The sequence below is a fragment of the Anolis sagrei genome, chromosome 1, assembly GCF_037176765.1.
Source record: "Anolis sagrei isolate rAnoSag1 chromosome 1, rAnoSag1.mat, whole genome shotgun sequence".
Lineage (NCBI taxonomy): Eukaryota > Metazoa > Chordata > Lepidosauria > Squamata > Dactyloidae > Anolis > Anolis sagrei.
The window spans coordinates 62,856,097-62,876,572 of record NC_090021.1 but is presented as its reverse complement, the minus strand read 5'-3'; the positions used below and the strand labels follow the sequence as shown (position 1 = coordinate 62,876,572).

The following is a 20,476-nucleotide window of genomic DNA, read 5'->3' as shown; positions in this document are numbered from 1 at the left end:
TAATGAAAATGTCAAGTAAAACAAGATATTTATTTCAATGGAATTTCACCAATTAATAGAACCGAATATATTTGGATGTGTTTTCCCGACTGATCAGTCTCATCCTAAACATTCATTTCAAGATTTGCAAATATATACTCCTTTTCTCTTGAAATGGTAAACATATACCAGACAGGTGGGAACAAACCGCCACATGCTAATATCTTAATGCCATTCTCTGTTTTACCCATACTTTGCTTTCTTAAGCATTTGTGGATGAGCTTGAAAACCAAGAACCAGCAATTGAGGTGAAATAGTCCATAAGGGATCATTTGTTCTTCTTTATTTGACTATGATGCAGAACAATTGTTTATTCTGAGTTGCTACATTCCTTAAGAAAAACAAAATCATCCAAATTAATGAGAACGTACCATCTCCATCAATATCCACTGCACATGCATCACCCTCGCCATTATTATCAGTGTCAATTTGAGCAGGATTATGAACATAAGGGCAGTTATCACAACGGTCACCAACTTCATCTTTATCATAGTCAAATTGACGGGGATTAAAAAGGAGGGGACAGTTATCCTGAAAGGAGAAACAAGATTAAATAAAATCAGTATCAGCAGAGTTCCGAAACTTTTAAAACATTCCCAGCAAAAACAAATTCACCTTCTGTAATAAAATTAAGATAATAAGCATCATGTTTCCATTGAGATTTTAAAGTAGCCTCAAGTTGATGCCAATGCCAATATAAAGACAGGAAATACCACCATACTCAGAGTTTATGAAGAGTAAGATAGAAACAGAATGAAAAATGGATGAGTGAGCCAATATCAGATATTATTAACACACATTCTAAATCAAGGGAGGAAGAGTATAGTGTAGGGGCAGCATAAGGTCCACAGGACCATTTGGGCCCCACGTATTTTTTCTGCAAGCCAAACATTTTTTGTAAAGATGTACTTTAGGGGGATATAGAGGACACCCCCCGTCCCAGGTCAAAAAATTTAAAAACATTTTTCAAAACCTTTTTTGCCCTGAAATGCTCCAAAATGTATACTAACTTGAAAAGTGAATATAAAGCTTTGCAAAAAAAAAAAATAGTGTGGAAGTCCAAGTTTCATAGCTCAAACCCCAACCTTTGGCTTAAAGAAGTTACATTACAATAAAGACACTAATAACTACTTGATGATACCCTTTTACTGTTTTCTTTTAAAAGGGGAAGATGGAGAGCTTACTTTATCATCCTCTACACCATCATTGTCGTCATCTTCATCACAGGCATCACCTTTTCCATCTTTATCAAAATCTTCTTGTCCAGAATTAGGTAACAGAGGACAATTATCCTGTCAATAGAAACATATCACACATTGTACACAAATCTGTTTCATAAGATGATAAGTATTCCAAAGTTTGACTAAAGGTTTGCCCCTGAAAATACCATAAAATTCATCACTAGGCAAGATAAATGGAAAATTTTGAAACTATTTCTAGAGAACTATTTTAATGCATATGGATTCCATTAATATTCATATACATTCCATGGTAATGAAATGCATTCTTTGGTCCTTTTGGATGATATTACTAAATTGAAATGCTATCTAATGATGGGAACCACCTGATATTTTTGCTAGATGGTAAGAGGAAGGCATTTGACCTCTATAAAATCCACATATGTACTAAAAAAATGATGACTTGGACTTTGGGGAAGAATCTCTTCTAAATGGATTCAGCATGTTAGTTATAGGGTTTTGTTTTTAATGGAAGCATATCATGAGTTTTACTTCTTAAATTAAATGAAGGATGTCCTGGTGACAGGAACAAAAAGAAAGGAAAAGAAATATGAACTGCAAGTGCTGAGTTGGCAACATTAATAGTTGAGCAGACTTCAGCCCAGGACTGAAGGAATCCAACATCTGAATGATATGTTCAATGAAAGTCTCGGACTCACTTCCTGTTCATGAAAGACCAGGAAGAAAGGAATCCATTCCTAGTTCCATTTCCCCAGCCTTGTAAAGGCACAATGAGTTTTCAAAATATTATTTATTTATTTATTTATTTAAAACACTTATATTCCGCCCACACTGATCACTTCTTGCGAGTTTCTGAAGCAAGGCACAAAAATCTTTTCAAAATCTTTTACAATCAAGAAGAAAGCATTGTTGAAGACTTCCATGCGCAGAATAACTGCGTTGTTGTAGGTTTTTCAGGCTGTGTGGCCATGTTCTAGAAGCATCCTCAGAGGTTGTGAGGTCTGTTGGAAAATTGGATTTATATATCTGTGGAAAGTCCAAGGTGGGAGAAAGAACTTGTCTGTTGGAGCTAGGTGTGAATGTTTCAATTGGCCACCTTGATTAGCATTTCCACAGATATATAAATCCAATTTTCCTAGTTTCCAACAGACCTCACAGCCTCTGAGGATGCCTGCTATAGATGCAGGCTAAACATCACGCTTCTAGAACATGGCCCAAAAAACCTACAACAACCCAAGAAGAAAGCACATTGAGAAAGAAATGGAAGAAACATTATTTGCTCCATCTTTTTAGATTAACCAATCTAGTTTACACTTTGTGTAATCTCCAGCTTTTCCAATGCAAGTCTGTGAGGAAATTCTCCCAGAAGGACTACTGGAGGAAATACCATATTAAACAAATCCATAAAAGATAAACCCAAATTTCTAAGATAAACCTAGAAAATGGAACTAATCTAATTAGCAATTACCAGTCTTTGAGGAGCTTCCCTGAAACAGAGAAAGAGGGGGTGGGGAGAAACAGAGGGAAGGGAGAGAGGATGGGAGAGAGAATTGGAGAGAGAACAAGCCAATGTGGAAATGTTTCACACAGCATTGTCCAGATATAGCAAATGGCTCAAAAAGAACTATTTATTGGAAGCAATCAATAGATGCTCCTAATTCCCCCTCATGTATACACCAACAACATTTCCATACTTCCTTCTCACTTACCTTCATGCAGTGATAAGTAGCATTTGCAGCACAGACCAGGTTATTATTAGGCCATCCATCCAGGTCAGAGTCTTCACCACAAATGAACCCATCACCAGCATAGCCTGTCCTGCATTCACACTTGTACATGGGGTCACTGAAATGGCCCAAATAGATGCACTCTGCAGACCTGTGGCAGTTGTGTGTTTTGTCTTTACAAGGATTGGCTGGTTCACATACCTGAAAAACAAATGAGAAATACTTCAAACCATGTTTCATTAGAAAGAGTACAATACATTTGGGGAGAGCTTGGAAAAACAACTGACTGTGGAATTCCAGGAATTTCTTGGTGGGACTTCTGGAAATAGGTTTCCACAAAAAGTAACTTTTCCCAAAATCAGGGTGAATCACTAGACTAAACAAACCACAGCCCAAGTTCCCAGATAAATAAGGAGATGGAAAAACAAAACCAACAAATATAGAATGGGTGGCAGTGTGAAGCTGAGGCAATAAAATAAATAAAGGCATCCCAATCTACGTTGCATCAGCAGAAGACAGGTGTCCAGAGTAAAGGCAACAACAGGTCCAATCTGTTCTGCTTTGATCAGACATCACTTGAAATATTGTGTCCACTTTTGGGTACTGCAGTTCAGGAAGAATATTGACAAGCTGGAATGTGTTCTAAAAAGGGTGATCAAGATCATCAAAGATCTGAAAACTAAGGTCTATGAGGAAAGGCTTAGGAAGCTGAGTATATTAGCTTGGAAAAGACAAGACTGAAAAAAATGATATGATCTGAAGAGGTGCCAGGCATTCAGTCTTTTATTCAAACAGCATAAAGCATATCGAAAGCATCTGGCTAATCAGAAGGGTTAACTTCCCACAGTGCTGTTGAAGTTTAAGCTTCAATGTGCTCCCAGTAGTCACATATTCTTTACAAATCTTAGCTGCAGACCAAAGGAACATTTGATTATTGAGTAAATTATGAACATTTGTCAATGGAGTCATTATGAATAAACTCTTATTTATTTATTTATTTATTTATTTATTTATTTATTTCAGTGCCTTGAGTAGAATTACACACTACTTTACAAATTTTCCCCTTGTATCTGCAGACTTCTGAATGTCATTAACTAACAAACATTCTGTGGGGCAAAAACTTCTGATCCCACCCATTTCCTTTGCAGCAATTTCAGATGTAGCACCTAACCAGTTGGTTCATTTAGCATTCACTTCACCGGATATTAGTGAACTGCTTGGAGACTGCATTGGAGAATGCTGCCGTTACACTCTTTACACACATTTCTCACTTTCAACCCCACAGCATGGCCACATTCCCCTGCATCCGATGCCAAAGTTAGCTGTTTAAATCTAACCAATATTATGGTTGTCTCTGTCCATGATTCTTTTAATGTGGCCCCAAACCATTTTAAATGCTCACATTTATTTTGTTTTTGCTTAAACAAATGACTGAACTTAACTTCTAAGCATTTCTGGTTTGGTGTGGAATTATGCCGCCCATTTTAAACATGGCACTTGATATCTTTATGATTTTATAAAACGAGTCTTCAGGAGCAACACATCTTCTTTGTGCCACATTTTATACCAGATGTATCGTATTTTCCATTCTGCTATAGGCCACTGGCCTTGTTTCAACAGTACTTACTTGTTTTTCCGCCCTGGCAGCCTCCAGGCCTACCCCATATGGCTGAGTTCCTTTGTAGCGTGGAGGGCAAGGCAAGCAATGGAATCCTGGATTTGTGTTTACACAACGGTGGTTCTGATTTAACTTAAAGCAAACATCTGGCACTACTGCACACTGCCAGGGGAAGGAAAAAACAAAAATAAATATAGCTAAAGAAAGAAAGATAGAAGACAAAAAAAATCTAATGCTTCCATGGGAGGGGCCAAAGCAACATTTCCATGCAAACTGGAACCACATCTACCTCATCAAGGTCCTCACAGAATGTTCCATTTCCAAGATATCCAGCAGGGCATGCACCGCAAGACCAAGAACCATCAGGGTAGCTGTTGCATTCTGCTCCTGGGAAGCAAGGGTTTGACAAGCATCCATCTGCCAAAACAGGGTGAAAACTCATTAGATAACCAGTCAATCTTCTTTACTGGATAATATGAAAGGGAAAGAAACAATCCTTATTTATACCATTCACATATGAAAAGTGTTTTATTAATTTAGTCTTTTTAGGCACAGCATGATTGTAATAATTTGCTTTATTTACCACTCTGTTTCATGGTTGAGCAAAGAATGCCTCCCATGTTTAAAAATGCATATGTTTTCCAAAACACCTATTCCCCATTTATTTGTGACAAAACAGACTGAAATGGCTTCTAGAGAACAATTCCTGTACTTAAAAAGACTCTTACTGAACATAAAGTGCCCACGTTATGCCTGAAAACATAGCACAAATGTCTCCCGAGCCTCCAGTGGGAACTTAAGGAATTTAAGGGGCAAAATTTGGCTTTTTTGTGTGTGAGTGAAGCAGGGGAGGTACTGTCCTCCAATGTCTACTGAAGGGGGTATGTATCCACAGTTCCCTGCTCTATTTTATATTAAATATGCTATATAAAATGTGTACTCTGATCAGTACAAAGCAAAGATAGAAAGACTATTCAAAGTCCAGGGTTTCTTTTTTGAAGGGTTGCCGGAGTGTGTGCATGAAAAAGAGACTTCTGGTATCAGGGAATCCTAGTGAGGAAAATCCTGGACAAACCCCAGGTCCCCACAAGAAACATCAGCCCTGAGATCTTGCACTGAGGAAATGTTGCATAACCACCATTTCCCTCACTCTCGGCTATAGAAATTAATTGTTTTCCTGCAATCCCCAATCCTATTCTGGAGCAAGTCAGGAAGGTTGTCAGGAAGGGCATGAGACAACTAAAGATTTCTTTAAACCTATGTTCTGAAAACCAGAAATATGACCTTCAGGGACCTCCTGGGTCCCTGAAGAGGTCCCACAAGTTGCCTTCATCATCATGCATCCAGCTACCAGAGTATAATATATTATCTCATGGGAATGAAAATAACTAATATACCTAGTACAAGGGCACAGCAACAAGAATTAAATACATATGAAAAATCAATGGGGAAAATTATGTGCTCTGTCACAGTGCTGTGGGTCCTCCAAACTCTTAAGATGGGTTTGCAGGCAGGCTTGGTGTACGACATCTGCATGTGTGAAATATAATAACTTATGTATACTGTACTGTTTTGGATGAAATATTATTACTACCCAATGTGTCCCAAACTTACCTATTGGACAGTCCTGTTTATTGCACATATCTCGCTGTATGACATCTCCCATACAGGGTTTTCCTCCGTACTGAGGTTCTGGGCTATTGCAGAGACGAGATCTCTCATGAATCCCTCCTCCACATGTAACTGTACAAGCAGACCAGGGAGACCAAGGGCTCCATCGACCATTAACTGGAATAACCCAGACAACAGTAGACATTAACATTAATAATAAAACACAATTAAATGGTAAGTATAATGTCCACATCTGTTTGTTTGTTTTTTTTTTCATATCAGGAAAGACTTGGGAAACTGCAAGTCGCTTCTGGTGTGAGAGAATTGGCCGTTTTCAAGGATGTTGCCCAGGGGATGCCCTGGTGTTTTGATGTTTTACTATTCTTGTGGGAGGCTTCTCTCATGTCCCCGCATGGGGAGCCGGAGCTCACAGAGGGAGCTCATTGCACTCTCTCTGGATTCGAACCTCCGACCTGTCGGTCTTCAGTCCTGCTGGCACAAGGGTTCAACCCATTTTGCCACTGGGGGCTCCTCCACATCTGTTGATGTCATTTCATCAGTTGTTTTATTAATTCAATAAATGTAAATTTTCTCAGGGAAGGGAACTTTCCATCCTCTTTAAAAACAAGCAGTAGTTAGACCACTGCCTTAAATGTTTTCCCTGGATTACCTGGACCTTATGACAGACCAGTGTCTAATCTTCCTATTTTGAGCAAGGTAATTGAGAAGGCATTTTCTCTTGGTAGTCTTGGATTATATACATTTTATTGACCCATTTCAAATGCTTGTTATTTTTGCTCCTGTTCTTGTTTGTGGTCAAGCAAAGAGCCTGAAAACCCTCAATTGCTCAAAGGATTTGCTTCATTGGCAAAGACAGACTCTTTTATCTTGACAAAGCATGATATCTAAACTGTTTCCTTACTCTAAAATGAAGGTTCAGACTAGCAAACCTACTTGGACATGGTGGTCCTTCACATTCTTTGGTTTCACGCCCACTTCCTTTGCAGCCTTTCCCACCCATCTGTGGGATAGGGGAGTTGCAGAGACGTATGCGAGTTATGTTGCCTACTCCGCAGGTCACAGAACAGGAAGACCAAGGAGACCAGTGGCTCCAGCCCCCATCTTGACGTACTGGTCAAAAGAAGAAGAATCACAATTCAGTTCAAATCTTTACAGTCCCAATAGCTTCAACACAAATTCCCTTTGCCATCTAACTCAGTGGTTCTCAACCTGGGGTCCCCAGATGTTTTTGGCCTCCAACTCCCAGAAATCTTATCAGCTGCTAAACTGGCTAGGATTTCTGGGAGTTGTAGGCCAATTCTAACTAATTCTATGTACATTACAAATATCTATTGCAGATCCCCCCCCCCCCCCCCCAGCCCTTCAGCCCATGCAAACATCTAGCCATGTCATCTTATGGCAAGGTGCTCATCTGTCTGTTTCTGACAAAAAATTGAAGTTAGATCAACAGACTTGAGATATGTCAAAACAAAAAGCTCTCATGCAGATCCTACAGAGCAGAATCTTCAGCACAAAATGTTATTATTTATTTACTTTACTTTACTTTACTTTACTTCTATACCGCTGTTCTCAGCCCGGAGGCGACTCACAGCGGTTCACAGGACAAAAGACACAGCAAAATTTAATACACCAATATAAAATAGTTAATAAACAATCTAATACACCGTTAGTATACAATTACTATAATAACCATTCAATAGCATCTCTTCACTAAAAAACATGATCCAGATTCGTCATCCATTGTTCCATTCCTATGTCATTGCCAGTCATTGCACTAATTATTTGAACGCCTGCACAAACAACCAGGTCTTTACTTTTTTGCGGAATGCCATTAGAGATGGTGCTAATCTAATGTCTGTGGGAAGGGTGTTCCACAGCCGGGGTAGCCACCACCGAGAAGGCCCTATCTCTCGTCCCTGCCAGCCGTGCTTGTGATGCTGGTGGGACCGAGAACAGGGCCTCCCCAGAAGATCTCAAAGTCCTGGTGGGTTCATAGGCCGAGATGCAGTCGGATAGGTAGCTTGGGCCGGAACCATTTAGGGCTTTAAAGGTCAACACCAGCACTTTGAATTTAGCCCGGTAGCAAATCGGTAGCCAGTGGAGTTGGCGCAACAGGGGGGTTGTATGCTCCCTGCGCTCCGCTCCTGTTAGAATCATGGCTGCCGAGCGTTGGACTAGTTGAAGCTTCCGAGCTGTCTTCAAAGGCAACCCCACGTAGAGAGCATTGCAGTAATCTAAGCGGGATGTAACCAGAGCGTGGACTACCATGGCCAAGTCAGACTTCCCAAGGTATGGGCGCAGCTGGCGCACAAGTTTTAACTGTGCAAATGCTCCCCTGGTCACCGCCGAGACCTGGGGTTCCAGGCTCAGCAATGAATCCAGGGTCACACCCAAGCTGCAAACCTGCGTCTTCAGGGGGAGTGCGACCCCATCCAACACAGGCTGTAATCCTATGCCCTGTTCGGCCTTGCGACTGACCAGGAGTACCTCTGTCTTGTCTGGATTCAATTTCAATTTGTTTGCCCTCATCCAGTCCATCACAGCGGCCAGGCACTGGTTCAGGACCTCGAAAGCCTCCTTAGTAGCAGGTGGAAAGGAGTGACAGAGTTGGACATCATCTGCATACAGATGGCACTGTACCCCGAAACTCCGGATGATCTCCCCCAGCGGCTTCATGTAGATGTTAAACAACATGGGAGACAGAATTGAACCCTGTGGAACCCCACAAGACAACGGTTGTGGGGTTGAACAGGTGTCTCCCAATAACACCTTCTGGGATCGGTCCTCTAGGAATGATCGGAGCCACTGTAAAACAGTGCCTCCGAGTCCCATCCCTGCGAGGTGTCCCAGAAGGATACCGTGGTCGATGGTATCGAAGGCCGCTGAGAGGTCCAGCAGCACCAACAGGGACACACTCCCCCTGTCGAGCTCCCGCCGCAGATCATCCACTAAGGCGACCAAGGCTGTCTCGGTACCATGTCCCGGTCTGAAACCAGACTGTGCCGAATCCAGATAATCCGTGTCTACCAAGAATACCTGGAGTTGTGAGGTCACCACGCGTTCCAGAACTTTGCCCAAAAAGGGGAGATTGGAAACTGGCTGGAAGTTGTCAAATTTAGTGGGGTCCAGTGATGGTTTTTTCAACAGCGGTTTTATTATAGCTTGTTTTAAGTTCGCTGGAATCTTGCCTTCCCGAAGGGAGGCATTCACCACCACCTCAACCCACTCAGCCAATCCCCCTCTGGCCTCCTTTAGAAGCCAGGATGGGCAGGGGTCTAGGATGGACGTGGTAGGCCTCACTCCTCCAAGTATCTTGTCTACATCCTCAGGTTTCACCACTTGAAAAGAATCCATCAAAATAGGACAAGCAGGTGCTTGTATTACATCCTCAGAGACTGCATTTAACGTGGTATCCAGACCAGAGCGGAACAAAGCGACTTTGTCTGCAAAGAACTGAGCAAAAGCTTCACAGCGAGAGGCTGAATTGTCAGGGTTCCCACCTTGAGTCGGGGATTTAAAAGGCCTCTGACAATTCGGAACAACTCAGCCGGACGGTTCTTTGCAGACGCAATAGTGGCCGCAAAGAAAGCTTTCTTCGCGGCCTTTATTGCCGTGGCATATGCCCTTAAAAAGGACACAAACCGTGTTCGATTTGGCTCGTTCGGATCCAAACGCCACACGCTCTCTAGTTCCCTCTTCCTTCACTTCATCGCTGCCAGTTCCTCGGTGAACCAAGGAGCTGGTTTAGCTCGGCTACTTGAGAGGGGATGTTCCGGAGCGATCGTGTCAATTGCCCTAGTCATCTCCCCATTCCAGAGAGCGACCAGAGCATCGACAGGATCACCCACCGAGGCGGCGGGAAACTCCCCAAGAGCCATCAGGAATCCATCCGGATCCATAAGCCTCCTGGGGCGGACCAACTTAATGGGTCCTCCACCTCTGCAGAGGTTAGGTTACCTCTGCAGTAAGCCTAAATCTGACCAGGTGGTGGTCGGTCCATGGCAACGGAGAGATGGTCAGCTCCTCAACACCGCCACCTTCCTCCCATCCCTGACAGAAAACCAAGTCCAATGTGTGTCCTGCACTGTGAGTGGGGCCAGATACTTGTTGGGACAGCCCCATGGTTGCCATGGCAGACATGAAGTCCTGAGCCGCTCCTGATAGGGCCATCTCGACATGGACATTGAAGTCCCCCAGCACAAGGAGCCGTTGAGACTCCAATGCCAGGCCCGAGACCACCCCCGCTAGCTCAGGCAGGGAGACTGTAGTGCAGCGAGGTGGACAGTACACTAGCAGGATCCCTATTCTGTCCCAGTCACCCACCCTCAGGTAGACGCATTCAAAATTTGTTGACTGCGGGATGGGGCCCCTGGTCAGAGGGATGGAATTTCTTAGAGAACCTCAGAGAAGTTTACAACTTATTTCACTATCTTGTAAACCCAATGAAACCAATAAAATACAGATATGTTCTTTCTCACATAGGACTCATTCTATGAGGTATGGTTTGTTTGGGAATTAGATGAAAGCTGAGAGCTAATAGTACTTACTACGATTGTCACATTTGCCAAGAGAACACGTCCTGGTTTGAATGGAGGGGCCTCGACAAGTGTTACTGGTGACATCACATGACCTCCCTCGCTGTTGGGTTCCAGATCCACATGTGACAGAGCATTCTGTCCACTCAGACCAAGGGGACCAGCCTTCTTCACTGTCATCAGCTGTGAATCAGAAGGAGCATTGAAATACACTGTTGTGTTACCTATTTACAAGTGAAAGTCCCAAAATAGCATATGCAGAAGACCCAAGCACTGCAAACTGAAGGACTGCTAGGTCTTGTAACTCTGAGCTATAGCAGCAAAAAAGACTGGATGCAGTCCAGTCATACAGTATTTTGCTATTATTTCTTAATTCATCTAATACTGTCCAACACGTGGGTCATTTAGTGCCCCAAATTTTGCACTCTAAACTTTTTTTACCTCTAAGTGTCTTATGTGACAATAATGGTTGGTAAAATAGAAGGCAATAGAAAAAGAGGAAGACTAATGCAGATGGATAATAAGGAAGCAACAGTCCTGTGTCTGCAGGACTTGAACAGGGCTGATGATCAGGGCTCTTGGAGGTCATTCATTCATAGGATCACCATAAGCTGAAGCTGAACTGATAGCAGTTAACAACAACAACAACTCCTGTGTCAAAATTTGGTTTTAAGTCTAAAGAAGTATCCCATGTCTGCAAGAACAATTGCTTCCTAAGTTTTCCCCATCTATTGATTTTTTTTTTCCAGTTGCAGTGTTGATGTTTACATGCAGTAAACTTAAGAAACCCCAGTACTTAAAACGCATATAGAAAGTACTTTTTTGAGGACTGTAGCGCTTTGCACTATAAGTTTTTTGGACTGTATCGCCATGTTCCAGAAGCATTCACTTCTGATGTTTCGCCTGCATCTGTGGTAGGAATCTCACAACCTCTAAGAATGTCTGTCATAGAATGCAGGCGAAACATCAGGAGAGAACGCTTCTGGAACATGGCCATACAGCACAAAAAACTTACAGCAACACAATTGATTTCCCTGAAATTAAAAGATATTTTGATATTCTGTTAAATTAAGCATAATTAAATATTGCATACTATACTACTTTTGTTGTTGTTGTCCATTCATTCAGTCGTTTCCAACTCTTTGTGACTTCATGGACCAGTCCACGCCAGAGCTATACTACCTAGTTCATTAATTATATTGGTACTCCATATACTCTAATATGGCATGTTGTCTTCCCAAAGCATATGGGGTATAGTAACACAACCCCAAACTTCTGCTTAGCATTTGCAGATCATACTTACAGTGGGAGCACACAGGACAACACTCGCCATCAATGAAAGATGGGCTGACACAGTGCACTGCCGGGCATGTGATTTTATTGCATACTGTTTTAGAGTTCTACAGGCAAAAAAGCAGAAATGCAACCATTATTCAAAGAATAGGTGAACCAAGTGTCCTACTATTTGGCATAAAAATCCTAAATACAACCTTTGTGCAATGCACCTCAAGCAGACAAGCACAAAATGTTCCTTTCTTGTTAAACACTTGGAATGTTCATCTAATGGAGAAGAAAATGTTTATTGCAAGAATTGTGTTTGATCTATCTGAGCTCACCTTTGAGGGGCAAAAGATACACCACGGTAGAGCAAAGCAGAGCTAGACTGTAATGGGCTACACAAAATACCTAATTATATTTCTGCTGTCTGTTTATCTGTCTTTGGGGCTGGAGAAATGGCATGTTGTATAAAATATACACATATATTGAAGTCTCACCTGACAGTGACATTTTGTACAGCTGTCCACCACCCAGTGTGAATTGTTTACAAATTCACGACCATCTTGCCAACATGCTGACTGGTTCTTCAGGGTCTTGTTGGGGCCAAGCAATTCTGACACAATTTTTTCATTCACTTCAGACTGTACAATGAAATAAAGAGATCAGTACAACTACATTAGTTATTTTAACTGATATAACAAAATTACAGCACACATTCTAGCATTTTTTTATTTTTTAAAAAACCCAAATACAGCCTGTTTGCAATGTATCAAAAGCAGACAAGCATGAAATTTTACCTCCTCTAAGTTTAGATTGTTAAAACACTTGGAAAAGTAATTTCTTTTATCCAATGAGTATTTAGCCAAAATGGAAGCAAAGAATTAAGTGACTGCACTATTCCTCTGGGTGCAAACTTGTCCGTTAATGCTCCTGGTGCTTGCCAAATTTAAACAGATCCCAGTACATTCTCCTGAAAAGCATTTCTGCCAGAAGAATTTGTCTCCCTTAATATGGAAGATGACTTCATTCTTGAAATGAACATCAGATGACTTCAGATCCAATTTAAATGTGTGAACTTCATTTGTAGCACAGAACGTGGCACAATGAAGAGAGAAACAGGCAAGGATGAAAAAGTAGATTTATTGTTTTTACCGATACAGGGACATAGACATGTAAAAAATATACCTGTAGAGATTGTCCTCCTTTGGACCGAACTCCCATACCTCCAAACAGATTAATATGCTTTATGGTATTATTTCTTACAAGGAACTAAAGATAACAATAAGAGCCCTGCTAGAGGCCTATTTAGTTCATCATTCTCTTCACATAGTGATTAACCACTTTCCCCATGAGAAGCCCACCACCAAAAGAATGCCACATAAAAGCTGTATATAGCAAATCGATATTTTCAGAATCAGCCATTGAATATATGTGTAAACATTATTGTTTTCCAGGAAAGCTTGAAATCAATCTATGCTTTATATGGTTGCTGATTATTTCTTTGTTTGCTGAGAAGACATCATGCACAAAAGCTGTGTCCTAATGACTCCCAATGTTGACACATTTGCTGCCCTACAATTCACATTATGAACTGGTGAGGTCCTCTTTTTTCAGACCTATCCATACTATTCTGAATTTGTCTACATTTGGGCAAGTGGATGAATGCCCTTCTTGTTTTTGATCCATTTTCAGCCCCTTTTCCAGAAGCTTACACCCTCATCAGCTTCGAATTCACCCTCATCTGATGAGGTTGTAAGTCAGAAGCACCACTTTGAATTGTGTCAGGAAACAGATTATCAATAACTAGAGCTATTGTAACAAGGGAATTGTATGTTCCTTGTAGCCAGCCCTACATAGTAATCTGGCTGCATTTGTTTAGACCAGACACGGGCAAACTTTGGCTCTTCATGTGTTTTGGACTTCAACTCTCAGAAATCCAAGCCAGTTTACTAGCTGTTATGAATTGTGGGAGTTGAAGTCCAAACACGTGGAGAGCTGAAGTTTGTCCACACATGCCAACCAAAGGTGAGTCACAAAACATCTAAAACTGAACAGAATGGTCATACCTACCACTTTTTCTAACTTTTCAGTTAAGCCGTTGACAACAATGCGCAACCCAGTGAGTTCAGTAAACATAGACCCAAGCTCTTCACAAGAGCGATCACAGAATTCTGGCTTCTTCTCAGTGTTGTCCCCAATGTATTCTGTCATGACCGAAGGGGTGAGGTGAAGGATTTCTGTGCTCTCATTGATGGTGTTCACTTCAGCTGGCAGGAAGAAAGCAAAGAAAGACCATGACTTATATACAACAGCTTTCCACTGATTATAATGTTTGGCTCAAATTATACATTGTTGCTATAGGGGGAATGCAACTGCATCATGCCAAATTATACACATGAGAAAAACAGAAGGTTTAGATGTAAGACCTGTCCAATTATAGCTCTTTTCACAGTTTATATCCCAGCTGTGAAAGTGCCAAAGTTGCAAGCTTGGGAGCAATGAAACAGAAAAGTCCTTTAGGGACATACTATCAGGCATATGTAATGCTATACATAATCCACTTAAAATACATCAAATGCTCCATAATTATTCTGGAGGGGGGATAATACATTCTGAAATCATGTCAACATTCTGTTCCCTGAGAACTAAAGATAAAATGTATTACCATGCTGATAAAGCAAATATTTTTGCTTGATCAGCTACTGAGAGAATTTACAATAAATCTAGCAGGAATGCATAAACAAATTCATTAATAAAATTGTTATCACCCTTTTCAAGGATTTCAATAGAATTAGCCCAAACAATACATCCCACCAGTTGTTTACAAAGACAATGGCCTCGAATACTATACATTATTGGAAAAATACTCCATTGTTGTTACAGACATCCAAAGCAAGAAGGGACTTTTTTTGAACATATTGAAGAAGCAAATTATTTCTGGCACATTACTATAGATTATGTTAAAAAGAACTGAAAATGGCTTGCCATTTAGAATGAGAGTAACACAGGGTTGCCAGAGTTGCTTTCAAATGAGCAAAACTGGACACAGTAGATACCAGCTTTAGCTGGACACAGTAGATACCAGCTTTAGACTGGCCCGGGCATATGACACAGACCTATGTAAGTCTGTTTCAAATCTTCATCCTATGAGATTTCCATGTTCTTATGAGACCTAAATCTCATGGGAACCAAACATGCAAATCTTGCTAATGATAGCCCAGCCATCACAAGCTCACAATTTCACTTTGCTGATTGAGCCAGCCAGTTGGTGGAAAGGGGAGAGGCAGACAACATGCTGGCTGTGATCCCAACAGACAAAAAGCCCTGCATTGGTCTTTCCCAAAAGTATGCCAAAACAATATGGAAAGAAACAACAAAACAAGACTATAAACTAAAGTACTCTACATTATAGAATCATAGAATAATAGAGTAATAATAGAATTGGAAGAGATCACATAGGCCATCTAGTGCAACCCTCTGGTACACAGGAAATTATATTATGGTGTTTCTTGGTATAAACTAGAAAATTGGTTGATGAAAATACACTTAACATTTCCCTTTCAACAGTATTGCTTTGAAATCCTCTGAGTACTCGTTTCCCTGTTTGCATTTAACATAAAATTATTATTCTATCCTATCAGATTTGTCATTGAACCATTCCTTTGGGCTTCACACAAACCTACCATTTGCCAAAATATGTGATCATGTGCTTTTCTTTTCCATTTCTGGCCAAATAGCTTAACCATTGGTTCGTTCCATCAAATATAAGGTCTGCTCAAGGGCTGCTTGTGGTCTCTTGGTATCCAGTTTTTCAGTTGACGTGTCCATAATTTCTCTTTTGTTCATGCTATACGCCCTGCCAATCTTCTTTTTGCCTCATAGATTTCATTGTCCATGTAACCTACCCCTGTTCTATGACAGAGCTCTTTATTGCCAACTTTATCTTTTATTGTCACACCACAATTATTTCCTTTATTGCTGCCCATGTTTCAGGTGCATTTAACATTGCTGGTAAAACTGTAGCATTGAAGATATCTGCTCTGATCTTCATTGTAGCTTATCATCTGATAACACTTTCCAGTTTCAATAAAAAATCATCCAAGCAGCCTTGCATCTTCCTGCCCATTTGCCATTTGCCAAATTATTTGACTATATTATAAAATTATTACTTAGGGGCAAAATTTAATTACCCAGAACAGCCAAAGGTTCTTTATCCCTGCTCTAGCGATAAAGCTTTTTTGCAAATTGTATTGCCACTGCCGGTGACATTGTAGGAATGGAAACAGAGGGACATCACAATTTTGCTCTCAGACAAATTTATTTTAATCAGAAGTAATTCCAAGGCTGCCAAAAAAAATTACCAGCATGTGTAAACATAGTTAAATGAGCACAAAATTGGGCATTAGATCAACAGCGTAGAAATATGTTCATGAGCAGAATTTGCTTGGCAGGGGAATGACAATTACTGCTAATAATGTTAATTAATCTCACAACTGTAAAATGATTAAGCTAATCACTTTCTAAAGTCTGTAATGAATTGTTTCAAGCACTGAGAAATTTAAATAACTTGGCTGTCTTAGCATGTAGACCAGAGGCTCTAGAAATACAGCAAAGCACAATAGAGGCATTGATTATGAGTTGCCACTTGTTTCAGGATCATCTTCAGCAAGTGAAAGGAGGTATTCCCATCACATATATATGCAGTAGCTTTGTGAGGTTACCTCATGTGACATTTTTGAGCTCTTTGAAGTCAGATATTAATGTCTCAAGTCATTACATGATATGGGTAGGCAACAGATACAAAAACAAACACTCAGGCAGCACTGATCATGTGCAGAGTCATCCATGAATTTCGTTCTTTAAAAAATTTAGAAAGCCTATCCAAAAGTTCAGTGAGTTCAACTGGAATTTTAGAAATTAGAATCACAGAATCATAGAATTATAGCGTTGGAAGAGACTTTGTGCGTCATCCAGTCCAACCCCCTGCTAATTGAAACAGATCCATCATTCTACCCCTGTTCTTCTAGTCTGGGAAATAAGGAGTTGTAAATAATCAATTGGAAAATTGAGTACCAGATATTTAACTCAAGTTTTTCTATTTTTACAACATTTCTCCAGACCACATTCTTATACAAGTGAAGAGTATTTCATAAATAAATCTAATTCTCCTCCTCTCAGAACTGAAAATCTTCCTTCAAAACATACAGAAAGCAACACCTGGAATCTGAGTTGTGTGAAAGCTCTTTGGAGCCAAGAAAATATCATTTTCAATTCAATACTATTAGAAGAAGCCTATGATAACTAACAGATTAATCTTTAGTTGCAATGACTTATTTTTCTCTTCTTGACGTACTTAATAAGATCAATGACTTACATAAAAAAAGATTAAAAATGGCAAAGCAAGAACATGCCAAGAGTATTTCTTTCAATACTTTTGCGACACCAACCAATATAGCAAAAAGTCATTTACATCAACTTATAAATATTCCACACAAACAAGGACTTCAACACAAATAATGGAAGAAACCCATTTTATTTGCACTATAATTGTCCTAAGTAGGACATGGCCAGAAAAAATTATTCACAAATAATCATGCTAAAATTCCCATTCCAAACATTTACAATTGACTGGGGGGTATTACAGGGCTTCGTGATTTACCCTCCTCTTTTGATTATTCACACTTCCTACTGGAACCTGATAGACAGTAAAAGACAAAACTAGTCATAAAAGAATAATAGTACACTATCTTCTTCTTACCTGATTGGCTCTTCTGGCATCCTTTGTTACGTAACACATCCTCTACTGAAGTTCCAAAAATCAGATGAATATTTTGTATGAGACCCTACACACAAGACAGGAAAGTATTTCATATTATTGTAATTATAGGATAAGAGAGTAATAAGGTTGTTAGCCTTATCCTTTCTTCTCTTTTCCTACCTTAACACCACAAACTATTGAATTGTAAATTATTTCTATGGTTATACATGAATAAAGCAGATTTTTTTCAGCGGGGGATAGAATATTCAAACACTCTAGAGTACTAGCATATATCCCAACCTTCGTGATATTTGCACATAAGATGACTCCATATGAGAAACATAGTACTCAGTGTGAACAATATACCAAGAGACTTTGATTGAAATCCTTAGATAGCAATGTAATCACAGGGTGGCCTTGGGCCAGTCTACTCCACAAATTACAATGTAGATATTCTCAAGTAGGAGAGAATAAAGTATATCACCTTGATTCCTTGAAAGAGCTAAATTTAAAAAAACCATTCATAATATAGGCAACTATAAGATCATTTTATTTTTACATCAGTGTAACTATCATATTTTCCAAAGAAAAGGTTCATAGATTGGTACTGGAAAGTCCAGGACAGATAGCCCAAATAATTCCACACTATTATAGTCCCCAGCATTTAATGGGCAAATAGAATGGCTAATTGGTAATCCTACCCTAGACTGTATGGTTTTTGCAGTCTGTTTTGGCACTATGATTCTACCCTACATTTGTCTACTCAGAAGTGATCTCCATTGAACTAAGTGGGGTTCACTCTACACAAAGCTAGTACAATATTACAGACCAATTTCCTTGCATCTGTATTTTTATTTGTCATTGAAATTCATTTTCAGCAAAACAAAAATGGACCAAAAGTAATATGAAAAAGTTTAATTAACATATATTCACTTGGGGAACTAGGATAGCTAAAACCATTGAAGGAAGTTATCTATGAGAAATCATCACAAGCAGTGAAAATGCTCTAATTCTTCTAGGAAATAGTTGCAAATCTAATCCTGGCTGACTGGAGTAATTGTCATCCAGAGAACCTGAGGGTATGGAGCAGATTATGCAGGAGGAGCTAATTCCAGAGATAACCTGGACCCAAACCACCTAGGGCTTTAAAGTAACAACCCTTTGTAACTTGCTTGGAAACTAATGGCAGCCATTGGAGTGATTTTAATATTAGTGTAATATAATCATTCCTACATGTACTGTTAAGCAATCATTCTGTCATGTTTTGAACTAACTGACATTTTCAAACTTGGCACAGAAGTAGTCCAACGTACAATGCATTGGAGTGTTACATGTTCCTCTGAGTCCACAGCCAAGAACAAAAGACAAATATGGTCCATATAGTGTGAAGAACACTTATCTCCCTTGCGGAGGCACACAGTTCCATTCCATGTGAGAGACGAGGTTGTGTAGAAGTGTTTCTCTTTAAAATATTGGAAAGATGCAATGAAAAACAATTTCTACTATTATTTCTTTTAGTTTAAGGTGGAGTACTAAATACTGAATGTTCCAATTTATCGCAAACAGAGCCAGGTGTTGGTAGAAGAGTGGAGGTATACAGAAGAAATCCCTTCTACACACATTCACAACACTATGCTCTTTTGGGGGGGATAAACTGTTGAGGGGGAAAATCATTCAAACGCTGGTTAGAGTCTTTGCCCATTTGGTGAGCATGCCTAGGAGTTCAGAGGATTCCGACTAACAAATCTTTGTGCTCCCCCTCCTTGATTACAATTACACCTCAAACAATCTTCTTAATCTTCTTAATTCCTTCACAATTCAACATTCTGACTTTGTATGGAAAACCACTGTGGGAATCTTCTTGGTGACTAAGGTAAAGGTTTTCCCCTGACATTAAGTCCAGTCATGTCCGACTCTGAAGTGTGATGCTCATCTCCATTTCTAAGCCGAAGAGCTGGCGTTGTCTGTAGACACCTCCTAGGTCATGTGGCCGGCATGACTGCAAGGAGTCTTGGTGACTAGGGTGCCAAATAAGAGATTCTCAGAGTGGCCGCCCATAGTCCCAATAAATAGGGGACTTTACATTCTATTTTATGGCCAAAGTGATGAGGCACTGGAAGCATAACATGGGTTTCTAAAAGTACAGTATTTCACACATTCTTAGCAACAGCCACATAGGACCTATTTTGAAGAAATGCCCTGAATTGTACTTAAATTGTAATAAAACATTGTACATATCTTTGTTGACATTGACATTTTGTGTACTCAACCAAGTATTTGTTGTGCATTTGTTGTGCATTCAAGTAATTTACAACTTATGATGGCTCTAAGATGAACCAACCTATCACAGAGAGTCTATAAAGTTTCCCAGTGAGTTTTCATAGCAGAGCAGAGAATTGAACTTTGGTCTCCAGAGAAGAAATACAATGCCTAAGCCACTACATCATACTAGCTCTCAATGAAATATATTCACACATTAAGATAAAAATTAGAATATGGTCACTCAGATACTACACAGACACATCACCAATATGCAGCTTTTCATTTAGCTCCATCATACAGGGAACCTTAGAAAGCAAGTAGAAATTGTGTGGACTTTTCTTTCTTATGTTAATCTCCCATTTGAAAGTTGTACTTGCAAAGAGGCACAGCTGGTTACATGGACTTGATCTTCTCAAAGAGTTGTGCAG

General features: G+C 40.0%; 1 protein-coding gene across 2 annotated transcripts in view; it reads right to left on the bottom strand.

Annotated features, from left to right (window-relative positions):
• THBS2 (thrombospondin 2) overlaps positions 1 to 20,476 on the bottom strand; it is a 50,357-nt gene that overhangs the window by 18,205 nt on the left and 11,676 nt on the right. For both annotated transcript variants that reach the window (XM_060753766.2, XM_060753765.2), the window contains 12 exons: positions 17,787 to 17,871; positions 14,099 to 14,295; positions 12,526 to 12,669; positions 12,054 to 12,150; positions 10,763 to 10,933; positions 7,149 to 7,325; positions 6,198 to 6,371; positions 4,873 to 5,000; positions 4,593 to 4,745; positions 2,948 to 3,166; positions 1,224 to 1,331; positions 411 to 570 (listed from right to left, as the gene is read on the bottom strand). In XM_060753766.2, coding sequence (XP_060609749.2) covers positions 411 to 570; positions 1,224 to 1,331; positions 2,948 to 3,166; positions 4,593 to 4,745; positions 4,873 to 5,000; positions 6,198 to 6,371; positions 7,149 to 7,325; positions 10,763 to 10,933; positions 12,054 to 12,150; positions 12,526 to 12,669; positions 14,099 to 14,295; positions 17,787 to 17,871 — 1,813 coding nt within the window. The remainder of the gene's footprint in view (positions 1 to 410; positions 571 to 1,223; positions 1,332 to 2,947; positions 3,167 to 4,592; positions 4,746 to 4,872; positions 5,001 to 6,197; positions 6,372 to 7,148; positions 7,326 to 10,762; positions 10,934 to 12,053; positions 12,151 to 12,525; positions 12,670 to 14,098; positions 14,296 to 17,786; positions 17,872 to 20,476) is intronic.